At 36.9% G+C, this 20,773-nt stretch overlaps 1 protein-coding gene across 5 annotated transcripts in view; it reads right to left on the bottom strand.

Annotated features, from left to right (window-relative positions):
* Positions 1–20,773, bottom strand: part of PPP1R13B (protein phosphatase 1 regulatory subunit 13B) — a 69,313-nt gene that overhangs the window by 42,884 nt on the left and 5,656 nt on the right. For 2 of the 5 annotated variants that reach the window (XM_066188904.1, XM_066188902.1), the window contains exons 1-2: positions 12,439–12,613; positions 582–729 (exon numbers count right to left, since the gene is read on the bottom strand). In XM_066188904.1, coding sequence (XP_066045001.1) covers positions 582–729; positions 12,439–12,564 — 274 coding nt within the window. In that variant the 5' untranslated portion in view covers positions 12,565–12,613. Of the gene's footprint in view, positions 1–581; positions 730–12,438; positions 12,614–20,773 lie in introns of those variants that run through there. The other 3 variants (XM_066188907.1, XM_066188906.1, XM_066188905.1) reach the window with 2 other exon arrangements.

Genomic DNA, 20,773 nt, shown 5'->3' on the forward strand with positions numbered 1-20,773 from the left:
TTGTAACACAAATAGGATATGGATACTACTACCCACTCCAAGAGAGGCTGTCAAATCTTTGAGAGGAGATGTTCATGAATAGGCGAGAAGATACTACGTCCCATTCTGGCATAATGCTATGTGCAGAGCATCTGCTCCTCATGATACAGAAGGAAAAACAAAAAAAAATTATACTCTTTCTTTAATTTCAGCCTGTGTTCACATGCTAACAGTGAAGAAATAGGACTGGAAAGAATGCAGGTAGTGATCTGTACCCACTGACTGAAAAAAAATCATGAGATTCCCTTTTGTCATTCGAATACCCTCCATCCTATTAGAAACAGAACACTAACAGACGTAACACATGCATTTTAGGGAACACTTCGTGCTGAGGAAGAAAACAGAATAGAAAAAAAACAGTCAAGAATTACATGAATCTCTGCAGTTATTTGAATTACCATCCTTTGTGTCAAAGTCTACTAGACTACAAGAAAAAAAAAAGAGTACTATATGAAATTGAAATAATTAATATTGAGAAGTCACTTATTTTTTTATAATTGGTGCACATAGTAAAATCCATTTCCAGTGAACATTTTACTTACCATTTCCACGCCACACTTCAGCCAGATGGCAGCTTCCTTCTCCAGGCTCTTTGCAGAACTCCACGACATCGCGGCAGGTTGTTTCTGGTGTAATTGGAACGTCTGTCAGAATCTGTTCATTGTTGCTCAGAAACACAGTTAATATCATCTGAAAGAAATAAAAAGAAAAGTAGCAGAATATAAAAAAATAAAAGAGAGACAAAAATACAATTATGGGTAATTTCCCCCTCCCCCCCGTAAACGGCAATGTATGCCTACAATTGGTTACCACATACCAAAGCAGTTTTCAGTCTCTTGTAAACTGACAAAGACTCAGTCCTTCGGGTTCTTTTTTTTTTTTTTTGACAGTACATTGAATTGACATTTTTTTATAATGAAAGCTTGAGTTGAAATGCTTTAGTTCTGTCTGAAAATAAGGCTGGGAAGAAAGGAACAAGTTTCAGCTCTGTTAGATTCTTGAAATCATAGCATTTAAATGTTGAAAATAAATGCGCGCTTTGGCAAAGTAAACAGAAGCTTCAGGAGGTACTCAAAGACAAGTATTCCTAAAATGCACTAAATACACTGAAAGACACCTGACCCTAAGCTGCTGCTTAAAATTAAAAGAATAATTTTATACATTCTCTCTGTACCTTAATTCCCATCTGTAGTCAACACTGTTCTGTAAACAGTGGATGGAAAAGAGAGAAGAACACCATGTTTCAGAAGGCAAAAAATACTATAACAGTAAGTGTCCTTAAAGAACGTGATAAAATTAGTAACTTTGCCTGCAATAAAAGTTCTCTCAGATCTTTCCCATAAATAAAATGTGGCATCACATACTGAACCTAATAACAGCTCTTCATTAAATGAGCACTCTCCCAGTAAATAAAAGTTGTGCTTCAATTTGCATAGGCAACTCTTACAAACATTCATAATACTTTTATCTGTGGGACACATACATCAGCCAGACTGGAGACTGACATTAATAACAGCTAGATACTGAGTGAGAGCAGTCTGTCTACTTTAGAAATAGACACAGGACAAATTCCAAGAAAGCCCAGGCTTCAAGCTCTCAGTCTCGTCAGTCCTCCAGGCTATTTCAGTCCAGGTTTCTACTCTCCCTCAGCCTGCCAAGTTTGCATGCTGTGTCCTGAAGTTTTGAAGTACCTACACTTCAACACAAGAAGCAGTCAACCAGAACTGAAAATACACCAGAATTCACCCCCGAGTTTTTCCAACAGCAGCATAAAGGAAGCCATGGTAAAAGCTGTAATACAAGCTGGAGGAAGCTACAGGATGCAGCCAACAGATAATAATGAAACTGCCTGTAATCACCTACTGTAAACAGCTCAAAACATTATTGCTCCCCAACAGAAGATTCACACAGTCTCAATATTGAGTGACTGTGGTTATATAACAAGCAGCTGATGTTGAATCTACTAGTGGAATTTGACCTCATATTTAAGAAGAAAGAGTCACATACATGAACATAAACCAACAGGCTTAGAAGAAACCTTCAGAGGTCATCTAAAGCAGTCTCTTGGCCTCAGGCAGGATAAACTACACCTGCATTATTCTGCAGAGATGCTTGTCTAACCTGTTCTGAAAAGCTTTTCATGATGGAAATTCCACCACTTCCCTAAGCCATCCACCCTAGAAATCCAGGATTGCTGCTGCAAGAGGGAAGTTTCTTAAAGTCTAGTTTAAATTTTCCTTACCACCATTTAAACCCCCTAGTTCTTCTAGCCACAGGGGAAATAGAAAACACATTTTTCCTCCTTTTTTCCCCTCCAAGTTAAATTTAAAGAATGTGCAATATGTAAGTAAATTAAGTAATTTAAATTAAACCACACCAGTTTAACCAAGTTACTAGTGCCAGTATGCCAGTTTCCCCATAGCACTTGATAGCAGTTTCAGAGCAAAACCCAAACTTCTGAAACTTCTTGAGGATACCAAGAGACCCTGGCTTTACTGCCTCATTTTCATTTGTGTGGAAGACCTGTTTTCTTGCTATGAAAGGATATATAGAATGTCTTATCATCATGTGATTTTACACGGTTTCCAGGTTTTGATTTCCTTATTACTGTAAAAGTAACACTGGTCCAGAAACTTGTTTCATGTCTTCAAGATTATATATCTGCTTCTGCAGACAGACTGAAAGAAAGAAAAGCCTTGTAGGTGTGAGTTACCCTATTTATCTCAGTCACTTCTCCATAAATTCCAATCTCAAGCACTACATAAACTCACAGTCCCCTTGGCTACACCAGGACGAAGTTTGCTGTACCTCAACCACACCACTTGACTCCCTCAGCTCACAGGGCATCAGTATTGTCTTCTGCAAAGCTGGGTGTCACAGTTTCAGCCCAAGGAAAGGTATCTCACCAATGAGGAAGCAAGGTGCTGCAACCAACTATGGGCTTAACACTCCTCAAAGAAACTTAAGTAAGGATTTATTTTCAACAGGTTGTCTGAGTAATACTGAAACACTGTGCTGCAAAACAAATATCCTGAAACATACACAGGAAGACTCAAAATATTGAACAGTATTAATATATGGCAATATTAATTAGATTTTCAAGTCAGTGTCATACCTGTCCCTGTTTGTAGCGGGAATGGGTAAGAATCAGAGGTATTACATTGTGATAAAATACAAATAAGTATTGATGGAGCCTGGAAATTTGCTGCTGACGAAGGCAAGTGAAGTATGCATATGAAATACCTGAGTATACCCACTGAAGTAAACCAGTTACATGAAAAAAAAAAAAAAAACATTCTCAGCCAAAGATTAGGACACAAGAGAACTCATAAATTCTTTGATTTCTCATTTTAAATTGATTTCTAAATAGGAGCAGCTGAATAAAACCCATCTTGTAAAATTGTAACCATAACCATTGTAGCATTTCTTTGATCATCTCTCAACTCAGAGTCTTTAGTGAACACAATGTCACACAACAGGATCAACAGTAACACTCATGAGCAAATCACTTCAGGGATTCTAAATCATGTCCTTTTTCCATAATAAACATCAAGCTACAAACCTTACACTTCTTCCTTCTCACCACACCTGTTACTCCCCTCTATGACTCCTGCTACCAACCCAAAAGTTTGATTCCAACTTTCCAAACAAATTCTCATTTCTTTTCACTCTGTTGTTTGTTTTTTTCAACCTTCACGCAAACTCTAGTGTATCCCATCACATTTCAGGTCTTTTCCACGCCAAATAAGCTACTGCAAACTTCCCAAGCTGGCTTCAAAACTACTGTAATCTCATTTCTCAGCTGACAGATGAACACCTACTAGGAACTGGAATGAATATTCTACCCAAATCTTCTCTGTCCAACAGATCCCTGATACTTGCCTGCATTCCTCTTAGCATGGTTTCTCCCCTTCATCCATTCCTTCTTCAAACCATACTTCCTGTATTATTTAAAGGACACATTTTATCATCCCTGCTGTTTCTCAAGGAGGTAGAAACAGGGATAAATCTACAAGAACATTTTCCTCGCTTATTATATCACCTCTTTCTACTGTTGAAAAATGTCACCTACAAAAATTTCAATAGGCATCACTCACACAGATGACAGTTTTATCTATCTAGACCTGATCTCCTGCTAAGGAAACTGAAATGTTGGCAATTTTCAATTGACTCTTATGAATGCCTAGCTGTCAATTCAATACAAGGCTGTAACACAGTTCTTAGCCATGTTTCTCCAATGATTCCCTAGATTTCATTCATCATAACACAAAGGTACCCCATCCCCTTAGCTGCAGTATAGACATCTTTGACACAAACCATTTTCTCAGTCTTCTGTCTCAGATCTATCTCTACTTTTCCTGTACCATATGTAAAACAGAGGAAGGTGATTTTTTCCATAAAGTGGTCCAGCTAATGCTCTCAGTTTGCAAACTTGCAAAAAATGTTTTCCAACTTTTCACTGGTGTGCTTTTTTCACTCACGACAACTGTCACAAGAAAAATCACCCTTCATGGCTACAGCCTTGACCCTGTTGCCTTTCTGTGTCAGCCCTGATAAGCACAATTTTTCACTTCACTTTTCATCTTTTTTCTTATCACTTCTCACTCTCTATCAAGAAATTTACGTCAAATTGGCCCTTTACGCCCGTTTCTACTCTCCGTGTGCTTAACATTTACAGGTGGTTTTATGGCTTTATGGTTTCTTCTGTGTTGTTCACTGTGGGGTTGTTATCTCCCTGGTCAGCCTCCAGGGTTCCAACAGTTCACCATGCCTTACATGCACCCGCAAAAGCAACCTCGTCATTTTCCTTGGAGATCCTCCTTTGCTGTTCTGGCTAAAAAAACACATCAGACACAAGTCTAAGTCATTAATACACTGGAAAGTGCTGCCAATGAGGTGATGAATATTCCAGTTCATTGCTTTCTTCATCCCTAACCAAGATTCCAAGAGCTGTGCAACAGAGATGTATTTAACTTGTCTACCACAGCAGAGATCCCACTAGTCACAACTAAACACCTCACACGCAACTATACAGAAACAAATAATCTTTCAAATGGGTCTGATGACCTTTCTTCTAAGTGAGCTTGGTCCAGCTGCCCTAGAATCGACCTTGACCTCACTACTTGTGTTCTGCTGTTTAAGTTACACTCCCCTTGTACAGAGTGCAATTACTGGACACTGTACAGTACGACTGGGATAAAACTAGACCACCACCCCAAAGACAGCTGATGCAGCATGTTGATTCTTAGTTAAGATATGGTCTAGAAAGCAAACACTTCAACTGCTGAACACAGTCTTTGCCTCACCATTTCTTCTATAATCTTACTGAAAAAAACCCAACCTTTTTTTCATCTTCAGACAGTAAATTTAAAAAGTATAGAGTTAAGTAAATCCTCTTTAATAATTTTTGTGGAGACAAGAACTACATCTCTCTCAACTATTACCTCATGCTACCAAGACCCGAAACACTGCAGCTTGAGAAGAAACAAATTGTACACCCACACCTCCACTGCCTTATGCCCAAGCTAATTTACTAAGGCAGCTGATAATATTTATTGTGAAAATATCAACAAAGTCCATATAAGTAGGCATTTCCTTATATCCTACTCACACCAAATTGAGGCATTTAAGTTTTCAGAAAGGAGCCAGACAAGTACTATTTCAGGACACGCTGAAACATTAGAATTGAAAACAAGTTTAAGATTATTTTCATACACTAATATTGATGTATTCTACTACAAAAAAATGAAGTGAGTTCTGTGGATGAACATGGCAAACTATTCAGTGGACTTTTTATTTTCGGTATAACCATTTTTTAAGTAAACCCCATGTTTCCAAACAAAACCAGAGTTCCTGACAAAAACTGATCTGAAGATCATTACTTTTTCTGCATGTAATTTTATATCCAGTATTTAAAAAAGAAAGACACAAATAGGAAAGTTTAGAAGCAAGATCACTCCAGCAGAGAACCAAAGGTTCAGAAAAAACACTCCTGCATCCCGAGAAAATGAAAACAATGAATTTTTCTTTTTGTGCTATCCATTACTCTTATTACCCAAATTTAGAATGCCTACATGACATTAAAGGTAGAGTGGATAATAGAGAATGTTTTAAAAAACTTTTGTCAATTTAAGAATTATCAAACATGACTGCAATTTAAAAACATACTGGATATTTAATATGGCTAAAGTCACATATTACTGTTTAGTCATATCAGACTCTCCCTTTGCCTGTTTTTGGTCTTGAAACCAGCCTAGAAATTTCACTGTGCAAATGAACAAGAAAAAACTCTTCTCTTCTAGCAGATCACCAAACAGACATTTCAAATACAGGGCTGACACACAATGAACCTAAAGTACAAAACAATTTCTGATAGAAATGCCAACTTCAATCCTTCTGTTTCACAGGAACTGGAAGGCATTATCTTCTCACCATGCATTTTCCCCAGCAAAGAGTTCCAAAACATTCATTCATGATCTTGCAATGCTTTGCCATTTCAGAGCTTTTGGCAGTGCCTACAACTCCAAGACGAGAACAATCAGCAAAGACAAGACTTGTACAAAGTGATTCACTCTAGAAAGGTAGACACCTCAGCATCTCCCAAGAATTTTAACAACTTTTGTCCCTGATTTTGCTAACTTGGCAGTCCCAGGAGTTTGCTTTATTCAAGGTGCTGCTACAATAGAGTTTTAACTGGAAATTCCAAACCCGTATCTTGCTGAAATGTCATAGTCCCATCAATCAAATATGAACTTTGAGAAGACTAAGGATTTCAGCTACTAAAAAACTATAGAATGAGAGGCAAGCAAAATCTGAAAGTGCACAAAATCATCCCTTTGGTGACGAGATATATTAATATGCACAACTTTGCATGTAGAATGATCAGAAAAAAGTTACAAGTTACCAATTATCTCATGCAGGTTTGCTTGCCCAGATTCATGCTACTATATAAAACTTTCATCAACTCCAGCTGCAGAAATTGTAGTTGTACATTTCAAGCGTTAAAGCAGAGCTTTAATTTTTGTTGAAGTAGGAACACAGCCCCTTTTTATGATTACAGACTTAATTAGGTAAAACTTTAAGCAATTACATTAAAAAACCCACAGACTATGAAATTATTACCACAGAGCTGTTTGAATTAAAGCCATCTAAAGATCCTGTCTTGACTCAAGTCACAAGTACTTCTTTATACTATTGAGATCTCAGAAGAAACAAATCCCAAATACATGTCTGATGTTACTATGTGCAAACTCCATAAAAACAGTAGTAAGATCAAACAACTGCACTTCCCTGTATTAACAAGAAACACTTAAAATCCACCTAATCAACAAGTTATCCACCAGCATGCTTTTTCCAATAATTATTTCTCTTCAGAATGAAGCTGTGATTTTTAAAAATAAATCTATTGAAGAATTTCTGGCAGTATGCTTATGAGTCTTAATTCAAATTAAAGCATCAGGATATACAGCAAATTTATTATCAATTGCTGTGATTTTTCAGCAGAAGATTTCTTTCCTCTAACATCTTCTTGCTCCCATTCCCCATATATGGGGTGAGAAATTACTGCAATCAATTTCCATATTTCTAAACAGCTTTCCTCACATCCTACTCACACTCAAGCTGTATAAACTCTGAGTTTAGGACAAAATTTAAAGCCCAGTGATGATTTGACTGTATTAGTAAAATTCACAAAGGCAGTGCAACCAACAGACTTCAGTTTGCACCAATAGTTTCTTACTCCATTTTCAATTTTGAAGCCAACTGCCTCCATATGGCCTGCAAAAGAATCCACAAAACTGGGACTGAATCTCATATGCTAAAAACGTGAAGTATTCAGCTATAGGCTACTAACAAACATTAAAACCTTAAATTTTACTATTGGTAAACGCAAGCATTCATGAGGTTACTCAAAAATATGGACAAGGTCATATTATTTATGCTCAACACTTTTGATTTTGATCAAAGCTGTAAATTTCATGTTGCCTAAATGTACTTCAATAAACTTATCTCACAAAAGCTTTTCTTTTTTTGCATCAGCTCATCAGCTAGTTACATTAACTTGCTATTTTGCAATTACTAAAAAAAAGATATTGATCCATGTTGAGATCCACCTTGACCATACTCTGCACTTGATAACCTACCCACAGAAAGCACAACCAGGAACTTGTCAGTGCATAAAATTACTTCTCTTGCTGAACCACAGGTATCATTTTAATTAAGTATTTAACTCCTCTTATAGAAATGTAGAAGTATCGATCCAAAAGAAAATCTTATAAAAATGTAGGGAAATCTTGTTTAAGGCCTACATGTTGTGAAGGCTTCAAGAACTAACAGAATCCCAGAGATTTCCTCTCAGGACTTCCAGGACTGTTGCCTTTGCCCCCACTTCATGAGCTGTCATATGTGACAGCAGGCGTTCAGCAGGACTCAGGCTATTTCAAAAACCTACACCTACCTGGTATTTATTTGCTGAGGGAAAACTTACGACACTTTCTTTTCTCTTTGACAGAAAAAGAGCTACAGCATCATTGTAGATGTGGAATCTGAAGCCCCTCACTCCTGCAGTGGCAGGTTTCAGTAGTGCAGGGAAATAAGCCAGCATTTTCACTAAAGGAAGGAAACAGCAACTATCATCAGCAAGACAGATCCACAAACTGTTAAATGAAAGGTAGGCAGCAGTTAAATGAAAGACTTCCAGAGCTCTAGAAAAACAATACCTAATGAAAACAATAGCAACTAAGAGTTCAATTGTATAAACAATGAAAACAACCCACAGACTACAGGCTGTGAGAAGCAAGATATCAACAGGGCTAAAAAAAACCCACCGACGTAACAAATATTAAGTTTCTAGAATCTGCCTATGACAGAAGAGTGACATAATTTAGACATTATAATCTTATAGCAGATTTTAGACTATATTTTGCTTATAAGAAGTCAGAGTCAATCCACGGGAGTGAACCACTGCCAGATCTCCAGACATTATCTTTAGGGAAGCTGCTTCTTATTTGTAAAAACATTGAAATGCCTTGTTTTAGATTCAGACAGTTCTGTTAAATCAAGCAAGAGCTGAGATTTAGATAAAATTTAAAAGGTGACCAGTAAACTTGTGGCTACAGCAGGGAAAATCGAGTATAGCTTAAAAGAGACAAAAAAAAAAAAAAAAAAAAAAAAAAAAAAAAAAAAAAAAAATCCCAAAGAGATTGCATATAAAACTGCTATTTTAGAAGAATATCTGTCCAAGTGCAATATTTATCATCATCAGCTAAAGCAACACAGCCTGAAGTTAGAGAAATCTATAAAACATGCCTCTTGTGATGTTTCTAGTGGAAAATATAATTTGGCACTTGCTACAGAATGAGTTCAACATCCCTCCATCATATTATCTTTTGGCTTGATTCCTAAATTGCTACATCTGGAGAAACAGCGAGAGATCTTGTTGTTGCTCCTTGACGCAAATAATTCTACCAAAGGCCTGTGAAAACACTAGTTACCACGTAAGAGACTTTGGAACACAGGGATAATTCTAGGTACACTGACAAGGTCTTGCTGAGCACATTTCTCCAGCAGGCAACACAGATTAAAAATGGAGAGACTTTTATTCTTCCCAAAACAAGGCTCTGAAGTTTTGCTTTCTTTCACTGTTTACAAGACAGTGGGCCATTTGCTATCTTTCATGATATTCACAATTATATTATTAAAAGGTGGAGGCTGGAGACTCTTCTTGAAAGACTTTCTGCTCTAATCAGTTCATGCTCTAATCACGACAACTCAATGCATAAGTTCTCCCATTGCAAATTAACATTATATGATTTCTTATAGGATTGGTGCAAATGGGTCTTACCATCTATCAACCAAGAGCAGAAGACTGATCATCAAATCAAGCAGCTCTGAAGAAGTTCCAGACGTTTTTTTTTTTATTTTGATACTTGCTGTCTTCATTAAGGATACCCTTCCTTATCTCCTGGAATATTTTTTTTCTGTGAATCTTCAAATGACAAACCTCATCTAGTACTACCTGCCTAATTTCAGTGAGATTCATCTAAAGCACCTTGAAACAAACCAACAAAAACCAGCTGTCAAAATTTTGTGCTCATTAATTAAAAAGTTTTAAAAAAAAGGTTAAAAAAAATCTAATCTATTTAAGAAACTAGCAAATATCAACTTCCAAAATCCTTTGTTATAGCTGGGCTAAGACCTATAAATTCTCTTAAATAATGGATTCTTACTAAACTCTCAGAAAACTGCAGCAGTTGCTGCATTTGCAAAAGCACAAAACACTACTAATTCACAGGAAGTCAAAAGGTTGGAGGACAGAAAAACTCCAGATAAAAACAAGGGTGCACTGGTGCAGTGATTTTCCAACCATCCATAAACTCCACCAGCTCTGCTCAATAAAATATGAACATGATGCTCACAATTCTACTATTCATCACTTCTTCAGGTCAGGGTCCTCCAAACCAATTAGTTCAGAGTTATGTGGGGACCCTCAGTACAAGGTCAGGTGTGGCCACACAGCACCCATGGAAAAGGAGGGAGTAACCACTGTGACACTACAACTGCATCTCACTGTACAACATCATCAACAGCATCACTTAGTTCTAATGTTCAGATGTCTAAATCTTTCATATCTGACAGGGTAACCAGTATGCCACACCTCAAATGCATCATAAGCTTGCTAAAACAGTCCTAACGTGTAAACTGCCCATTCCATTTCATCAACTGATGAGCTATGAATAACATGTTAAAAATACTCCTGAATATTTTATTCTCCAAATCATTAAGGAAGATGTGGCTGAAGAACAACACAACTGCAGTGCTGTAAAATTCACAGTACACACAGGTGAACTGGCAATAAATTAAAATCACAACTAAATGAATTTAAGATGACTCAGCTTCAGAGATCCTTTTATTATGTAATAATCTCAGTTTTCCAGTCAGGGGAAAAAAAAAAGTTGTGTTCACTAAAATTAAAGGTTAAAAAAACCCCCACCCAAAAGAAAGAACCACACACAAATGGAAACAAAAAAAGACTCGCAAATCCAAACCAAAAAGAACCAAACACACACAAAACCCCCTGAACCTCAAACTCTACAAAAAAGGACACCCTCTACAAAGACTCGAGGACCAGACGACAGATAAGACAGACAAAAAAATTTAGTGTTTTACTTTTATTAGGTGAGGATATGAAGCAAAGTCCCATTTAAGCTTTTTCGCATATTGACATTAGCAACGCGGCAATTTACTTGGAAAGGAAGCTCAGTCTGACACCACCAGCAAAGCTGAGGAGCAGAGCCCAGTGTGAAGGCTGGAGTCAATTTTTCTGAAAGCAAACAATCTTCAAAATCAACGTGCAACAGAAGCGTCCCATTGAATTTGTAGCATAGAACTGAATGTTCTCAAATTATTAAAAATATTTTGGCCAAGGTTAAGGACAGGGAGGTGCTGATGTTTCTACAGTCTTGTGTTCGACCTTGTCAACAGCTACAGCAAAGTCATCCAAAATCCACTGAATTCCAGAAAAGCCTGACCTACCTACTGCATTGAAAAATCATCTCATTGAAAAAGCACAGGATACAAAGACAGGCATTTGTATCTCTCCTTTTACAAACCTTTCAACAAAATATGAATAAAACACCCCATCAAACAAAATATCTAAACCACAAACCAAACCCAACCAACATGGTGTTTTTACTAAAGATCACGCTTTCTGTCAAATAATAAAGGTGATTTGCAGCACCAAACATAATTTTATCATATTACAAACAAGGAACAATTTCTACAAAATCTATAGCAATACAATCATATGTAGTGCTGCAAAAAGAACCAGCACTATATTTTCTTCTTTATTTTCAATAGAATGAATGCAGAAAGTATTACCATAGCTTTCTTCCACTAAGCAAGGAAGTATTAACAAAAATACCGATTGTTTAGTGCATTGGTTTCAGGGAATACCAGCCATTCAATCCTAGATGTAAAGATGTTACCCTGCTTGGTAAAAAATACTAAGTGAAAAGTGAATACATCCTTGGGGATTCAACAGGCAAGGCAGCAGAATTTTCCCTCCACGAGAGTGGAAGAATTCTTTTCAAAACATTTCTTTTTTTAAGTTGGCAGATTTAAAAATTAAAAGCTATTGGTTTGTACTCAGAAGTCCACTTTGGTTGAATCAAAAACTACTACTAATAATAAATCAAGCTATGCAAGGTAAAATTAAAAATTTTAGGCATTTTACATACAAAAGAAACTCATATAAGGCAATAATGCCTGATCTTCAAGTAAAAATCTCACATACACACACACACACTAATCCATTATGAAGATACACTGTTTGATTTTACAAAAAGAAATCCAAAATCGCTTAAGATTACAGCAAATAAACAAAACCTAATGTTGTCCCACCTTCTTTTTTATAATTCTGTCCTTGGTCCACTGTTTAAAGGTATGTCCAGTCTTTTTCGGCAGCCAAGATTTCCCTTTCGACGCTTTTACAATATTCTGAAGAACCATCCTTAAAATATTCTTCATATGGACAGTTGTAAATAGCAGTGAATATAAAAATATTGTGTAAAGCCAAAACCTAATAACAGTTTCTGTGCAAGAACTACAGTGAAAAACTACTTAAATGGAGTATTTTTGGTCTACTGGCACACGAATTAAGGCAGTAATGACGAGCAGTGATAAGATGTTCTAAAGAAACAAGACAGGCCACAGTTGTGACAGGAACAAGATAGGCTAGATCAAGTTTCACCTAATTAGGCAAGGTTGCAGCAGGGGAGTTCTGCTATCCTCTCATTGTGCAACAGTAGTCGTTGTTGCTATTATAATGATGATAAACAGTAAGTATTTATCTTAAATAAATTTACATGTAAGAACCTGACGGTCTCAAAAGACAAGGGATTTTCCTGTTGAAGACAGCAATGACAGGAGCAGAAGAGCAAATGATCCTAGCAATCGTCAAATGACATTTCCATTACACATTTTCTTAAATCAAAAAATGTTTTAAATGGAACAACCAGCTTAAAAACAACACCACCAAAAATTTATGCCTAAAAATACTGTAGTTCAAGCACTACCCCATTCTTGGCAAAGTGTGTCTTTTTACTGGACATAATTCAAGCAGCAGAGAATATAAACTGTAAACTATGTTTCTGACTGTCTCATCGTGTCAAGGGACAGCAAATGTTTATCATCTTTCCTGTCAACACTATACAGGATTGGGCATGGGGAACAGGGAGAGAAATGGCACCAACAGTACATTCAGTCCTTACTCTACAACTGCAGGAAGAAAGCATGACTCGCCAGCCTGATCCATTCCCTTCCTAGAGCAAACGGAGAGAGGAGGGACTCAAGGGTCAAAACAAAACAAAAACAAACCCAAGGAAACTGACCCATGCTAGGAATGATCAGCAGACCCAGATAACCCATCTCCCCCAGAGCTATGAGCCACACTTTGTGTAGCACCTTACACATGAACTGCAAGAACAGGAAAGTATGGAGCTCTCAACTTTGCTTGTGAGCTACAGCATTTCTACTTTACCCTTCCCTACCAGCAGCTGCAGAGCAGACAAAGCTAATGAAATACTTTATTTAATGTATTCAGAATCAGCACTGTCCTCCCATAATGCATTTTGTCACTAACAAAAACATTCTGATCCCATGCAGTATTCTTCCTTCCTGCCCAGCAAACATGTATCATGTTGAGAGATTAATTGAGAATATCACTGGTAGAATGGTGTCAGATGTTAAAAACGCTGCAACTTTAAAAAAATGAACCTGTTAGCAACTAAGAACATTTTAAATAAATGAGAAACTCAAGGTTATTTCTTAAAAGGGAAGGGTTGTTTTGCTTTAGGAAGGATGGAAAAATCTAATCTGGTTGTTCTCCAAAACCAGATTGTATCTTGATCTGCCAGAAAAACAAACTATTACATGAATAAATATTTGAGAGGAAAAGCTGGGCCTGTTTTAACACATATTATGCTGCTCTTTCAACCATGGTTATGGTCTGAATTCTTCTAAACTGCCCCCCAAACTTATAAAAGACTTACTTAGGAAGGCAAGATAGACAGCCAGACCAGCAGTATATGGGAAGGTCAAACACTAAAGCCTGTCATATATATTGGATAATTGGGTTCTTTCAAAAGAATAATAGGAAGTAAAATAAACATGTGTCACTGGATTTCCCTTTCATCCTGTCATCCCTCCTGAAATAATTGAAAACATCTGGGTGTAATATGTTAAATCAGATAAATAATAAAACTAATACAAACACATGTTCTATGAAAGAATCATCTCCACACTGAGTACCTGATCCACTGCAGGCATTTGGCTGCTTTAGAACTGTTACTGTCAGATTGGTATTCTTATCTCTCTACATAAACCCTAGATTTGTATTTACCTCTCTCTGATTGCTTATTGTACCAGCTTCAAAATCCTAAACGAAAGAAAGAACGGGATTTTCCTCACTAAAATTTCAAGAAGTTTTGGATGTTCTAAATGAAGGAGGTAAGATACATGCACTATTTCACTGACATAAATTGTTCTCCTCCATTAAATGCAAAAAAACCCCATGTAAGATTCAAGAAGTCTTGCCTTGTATGACAAAGCTCATGTGTAGCAAAGCTATACACCTGCAGATTATGTAAATCACTCAGTAGGAAAGTAATTGCAGCTTGTGATCCCACTAAAGTACTTTAATATGAAGACACGTGATCTCTGAAAACTACATGGAATGACGTAGGAAGAAAGGATATAAAGGAAAATTCAAAAGTCTTATTCTATAAAATGTATACAACTTAGCATCAAATGACTACACAAAATGGAAAACTACTGAAAATAATGCTAGAGATGAAAACCGATCAGTGTGAGCAGCTAAGAATATTCAGACATAATGAACAAGTAAGAAGAAAAGAGAATTCAGAAGGAATGTAACACTGCATGCAAGGTAGCAGTAACTTTAAATTAAGGTTTATTTGCTTTAATAGCTTTGTTTCACTTTGCCAGCCTATTTTACTCTTTCACTATTGTCACTTCTCTCCTCTTGCCATAAAAGCCATAATATAAGTGCAGAATGTGCAAATTTACAATTTATTTAAACATGTTAAACTACAAATATGCACGATTTTACAGAGGCTCTCTAAGCTAAGATTTTCCATATTTGTGGAAAATTAATCTAAACAGACACCTTAATATTATGTCCAGATGAAAATTAACTTCCTATAATTTGCATCCAACATTTAAAAAACCCAAACACCTTGTGGTTTTTGTCAATGTATACTCTTTCTGTTTCTACAGTAGGATCAATCAAAAATCCACGGATCATACTGGGAAAAGTAAAAGAAGCAAACAGAAAAACAAAACCCCAACAACATTAACTACAAAACCAAAATTTTCACAGATGATTCTAAACTAATAACACTTAATGAGTCATTTATCTAGGTTTACACATCACTTCCACTTCAGTAAACTGACAACCAAGTTTATGCATTTCTTAAACCTATTGCACTGAGCTAAAAACAAGATGTTCCATTACATTAACAACTCCACACTCAATCTACACAGAAAATGAGTTTTGGGGAGCGTGTTTCCTTTTTCCCGTATGATGCTGGAGCATATGGAAGGGATTTTACTACCCACTCTCCAAAAGATGTCAGAAACACAGTGGCACCCCTAAGCCCACAGGAAACCAGACTGTCTATTCCAGTAGGACTACAAACACTAATATATAAAAACATACAGATCTACATGAAGACATTCATATTTTTGCTTTCCTTCACGTATTTGAACACATCTTGTCTCACAAGAAAACTGCATTACTTAACAAGAAGAATCATTGAAAGACTTTGGTACCCATTTTAGGTGGGGGGGAGGAAGACAAATTCAGACACATCAGAATACTCATCCCTGAGCACTGGAAGAAAAGAGGCTGTTGAAACCTCAGTGCTTGAAAAATTTCTAAATCATTGGAGAGATAATAAGAAAAAGCTGACCAAACGCTTTTTCCTGCTCGGAAAAGATAAGGACAACTACATGCACGCTCCAGATCAAGCTTACTTGTAATTTTGTATCAAAGCTTCTCAGTTCTTCAGAACTCAGAGGGAGAACTGAGCAGTATTTGGTAGATTCAGATGGCTGGGGGAAGGGAGCAGCAGCAAATGGGGGTAATCCAGTAATGCCTTGAAGACTCAAATCACAAAGATTTGTCAGGTTGAATGTTATAAAACACCCAGAAACACAGAAATACCATATAAGAAACACTGTACAGTAAATCCTCTGATTTAGTGTCTTTTTATGTCCCTTAAAATGCTTTGTCAGGTTATAATTTTGAACCATCAACACAAAAATTCCACTATCCAAATATTCTAAAGATTGGTACACATGAAAGTGGATCCAGATCAAAAGAACTTTATGTTTAGCTAAAAATGAGCAAAACTAAAATACTTGATATATAAATTAAATTATTCCAATGTAAATGTTGAATTTGATTTCAAAATCACACTGGGGTAAACAGAACAGTTTATAATTCATAATTTAAACTGATTTAAACCTCCTTCATCACTTTACCTCCTATCACTTTGACAAAAACAAATACTATTGGTCTTCACCATCTGGGGTGGGGGGGAAAGGTAAAAATAAAGTACTGCAGTCAGGAATTTGGCAGGAAGAGAGCACTGCAAACAAGGCTAGAAATTTGTTTGAGTGTAAAGCTTGGATATGTGTAGCACCCTCCCATATCCAACAAGCCCTTGCTGAAGTGTTGATAAATAACAATAAAATGACAGCTACACTGTACTGTTAGTACATCAAAAAAACTATTCAGAAAAAAGGACTGAAAAGATTTCCAAGTGGCATGGGCTAGAATAGACTCAAATCCATGTGATATGGTTTTAAAATAATTGCATTGATCCTGACATGATTTAGAAGTGTAAAGGAGGTCAACCATTACAGATCTTTTTTTCCACAATCAGAAGTACATGATTCAGACTTGCAGCTAAAATTGACTGAAACTTAGATGACTTGAGACAATAAAACAATACATTAGGAAATTAAGCATCAGGCCTGCTGAGACATTCAGAGCTGCATGCAGAGATGAAGCTGCACACAGAGAAGAATTTCATAGTTTATTTTTATAAGATGCAGTTTCAAGAACTCAGTCATCTCCCAAGGCATACCTACAGTCCAACTGTTTGGTGCCTGAATAGTAATTAACCCGTTCACTAGCCTGAAAAATCATTCAAAATTTCAGTTCCAAGAACCTGCATTTTAAATACAGCAGGAAAATCTAACCATTTCTCTGTGGAGAGATCTGAATAGCAACTTTAACATTAAGAACCTGGTTTGACTACTTTGACGTACATATTGGAATAAGTTAGGTATTTAACATACCCATGGAGTATAAAAATTATCTTGTAGGATTTCTAAGCAATGGCTTCATAGATGCTTTCTCAGATGCTCAAACAAGTTAGTTAAGCAGTCAGTGGGTAACAGTTTCAGTGAAACAATCACTAGTTGAACTGTTTAAACTTGTTAGGGATTCTAGCCTCCTATGCTGTCCATACCATTACATGGTTTATACTCTGGCTATCACACTATTCTCTCCAGGAAACACTAACAGCCTGCCAACCATTTTACAGACATCAATTATACCGTAACAATGTGAAAGTATCCTCTCCTTATATTTTATATTTTCAAAGGAAGTGATTAAGACATCAGTGACATTAAAGACATATTATGACAACGTTTGGGACTTAAGTAATTTGAAAACCCCTGTGCCTAGGTAGAATAAATTCAGGACAGATTTTGACCACCACCCTGATTAAGATTTCAGAAAATAGTCAGATAGGCTTTCTGAAGAGTGTTTGTTTCTAAGGTAATAAACATGGGGGGAGGAGGAGGAGGAGGTAAGAAAAAAAAAGTTCAATTATGTTGAAAGTACCATTAGTATGTTGAAATTATCACCTGCAGAACAGCAGTAAGAATACCACCAACAGGTGCAGCACTGTCTTGAAACATAAATTAGACAAATTGCATTAGGAAACAGGATTAGAAAAGGATTTTCTCATGCAAAAATGCATTCATACTATGTCTTCTCAACTTAAACAGTACCTGGTACTATAAACTAAGACTTCACCCAGCTTCTTAGAGAAATTTAAAAAAAAAAAATTTACACAGGTAAGGCTGTGGTAAATCCTGCCAGTCTCAAACCACTGTTTCTTTCCCTTTAAACACCAGAGAGAAAAGCAGGCAAGACTTTTCTCCACAAGTTAATGCAGCTCTGTCTACTTTTTTCATCTAATACAGGAACTCTTAACAATTCTCAGCTATTCACCTTAGTAGGTCTGGGCAGACACATTGTGGATTTAAGGAGAACAAGGCTTACTGGTCCCCCAGTGTCCAAATGGCTCCCAAGAGATTAGAACACAGAGTTAATTCAGATGCTAAGCAATGCACTTTGCTTATGAACATGGGATTTGGGACTGGAGAGACTCTCCTAGATTAGCCTAGCAGAGACCTTAGAAACTCACTGTTTACTTGTTCTGACTTCAGAGAGCAGGAAGTTACACTTCTTTGCCATTCTGGATATAGATCTAGATGCTTTTGGTATGAATCCATCTCCCCATCCATATTCATTCACCACCATGGAGTCGTTTCAGGCTACAAGATCCAAACCTAAACTGATAAAACTGATTACATCCTTCCTGCAATCTACACACTTCTGCCCTTTCTTGTGCTGGTTCCAGTGCCTATGTGACCCGGCACCAAGTCAGTTTCAGTGTGCTCAGCTGGCAGAGAAGTATCCTGGCCGGGAAAAAAAAAAAAAAAAAAAAAAAAAAAAAAAAAAAAAAAAAGGAATGGGAAAAAAAAAAAAAAGTAAAGGCAAACAACTTCCTGCTGAGTTTGCAAACAGCTCAGCACAGAAACAGATAAATACCAGAGAGAGCCAATACAAGAGAGGGGGCAGCAGGGATGCAGGACTTCAGCAACCCCTGCAGTTACATCCATTTCACCTACACAAAACTGAAGCCTCAGTTTCCTCCTCCATTCTCAATTTATAAACAGAAGTTTAATCATGTGAACACTGAAATCCTTCTGTCAAACCTAGACATAAGGATACATGGGTTAAATACAGTGTTTGCAACATATGCAAGTTTAGATAAGATTGCTTCCTGCTGAAGTTAGAATTCCTTAAATAAAGTATTTTATAGCTACAGACTCTTCATACATAAATAGAATTCTGCTGCTAAGCAAAGCAGTGAACTGGAAACTAAAACAAAAATCTTAATTGTACTTCCACTACCAAAGAACTAGGCTAGAATACACTATGAATCTAGAGAATAAGGAAATAATGGTCAGAAATAAGAAGGAATGCACTACTGCAAAGTGAGGGGTGGGAAATGATGGCAGACTAGCAACTGCCAGTTAAGTTTCATTGGTTTTCCATTTCTTTCTGTGTCCCACCCCTATATTTGTTTCTCAAGATTTCCTCAAAGACCACATACTTTACTAAAAAACCAACATCCCTTACTTTTTCCCATTTCAGAGAAAATGTAAAGTGTTACTGGGTATGCAATAAAGATGTGGAAGCTGGTGAAACCATAACTTATCTCTGAAGTAACAAAGTTACTGCACTGCAGAGAGTTTAGTTTCACCTCACTGTTCTGCTCACCTGCTCAAAATACATCGCCTGGGGTAGAGCTCCACAATAAACTAAACTGAATAAACAAAAACACTTGAAGAGAGAGATTCCACTTGCCCATCCCCTTCTCTGTTATCAATCTTAGCCAAGCAGTCTGCTCCCTCCTGCACCATCATGCACAAGACAGTAGTCAATGCAATACACTCACATATATACACACGTGTACATAAATCTCTTCCATGTTCTTTGGATAGAGCTATTTTTACATTAACATGGGTTTGCTGAGACAAGCAGTGCAGTCCATTCACAGCCAATGGTGGGAATGAGCAGCAAGCAAGAGGAAGCAGGCCCTTCCAGAGCTGCAGGAAATGGTTAACCCAGCTCATCCCTATTGTGAAACCTCAGCCCTGAAAGGAATTCAGCTGCTCCAACATCCTACTGCACCACAGTGATAAACCTGCTCTCCAGTATAGCACATGGACTTGCTCCCAAGCATGATCTTAGAAAAATAACAGGGTGACCTAAAACCCAGATAAAGTGACTGAAATTTGAAATTCAAACCATTTTTTGTTCCTCCATTAAGCAGTTCATATTCTTGCTGGTCCTTTGAGCTATTGCAGAATTTATGCTTTGTCCTCCAGGTACCATTGTTGCCTTTGACACACAAATCTGCTTCTGAAGGATGGTGTCTATTATTGCACAATATAATTCTATTATTGTCTGTCATAAAAAAATTGCTTCCAGAACCTCAAAACATTGAGCACACTCCACTGATAAATTGCCTAACACATTCGAGATTATTACATGCTTTCAAGTTTAATAGATGATAATGGCAGATTTCCCAACTCCCAGAAAAATGTACCAGCCTGAAGTGTTAAAATTCGTATCTCAGAATATTTGTTTACTTAAAAATCTTACCACAATTTAAGAACAAATGAGACACCGGATTCAAGCCTGATGGAAAAACTATTCATAAATGCAGAAAGATTTCAAAGATTTTGGATCACCTATAAACATAATTTTTCAATTTAAGAAAAAAAATTAAAATCTCCCTTTGCTGGGGTCTGATACAAACCCAGGAAGGAACCTCCTATATTC

The sequence above is a fragment of the Chamaea fasciata genome, unplaced genomic scaffold (genome assembly GCF_029207755.1).
Source record: "Chamaea fasciata isolate MVZ Bird 193981 ecotype frontalis unplaced genomic scaffold, bChaFas1.0.hap1 SCAF_7, whole genome shotgun sequence".
NCBI classification, from domain to species: domain Eukaryota; kingdom Metazoa; phylum Chordata; class Aves; order Passeriformes; family Sylviidae; genus Chamaea; species Chamaea fasciata.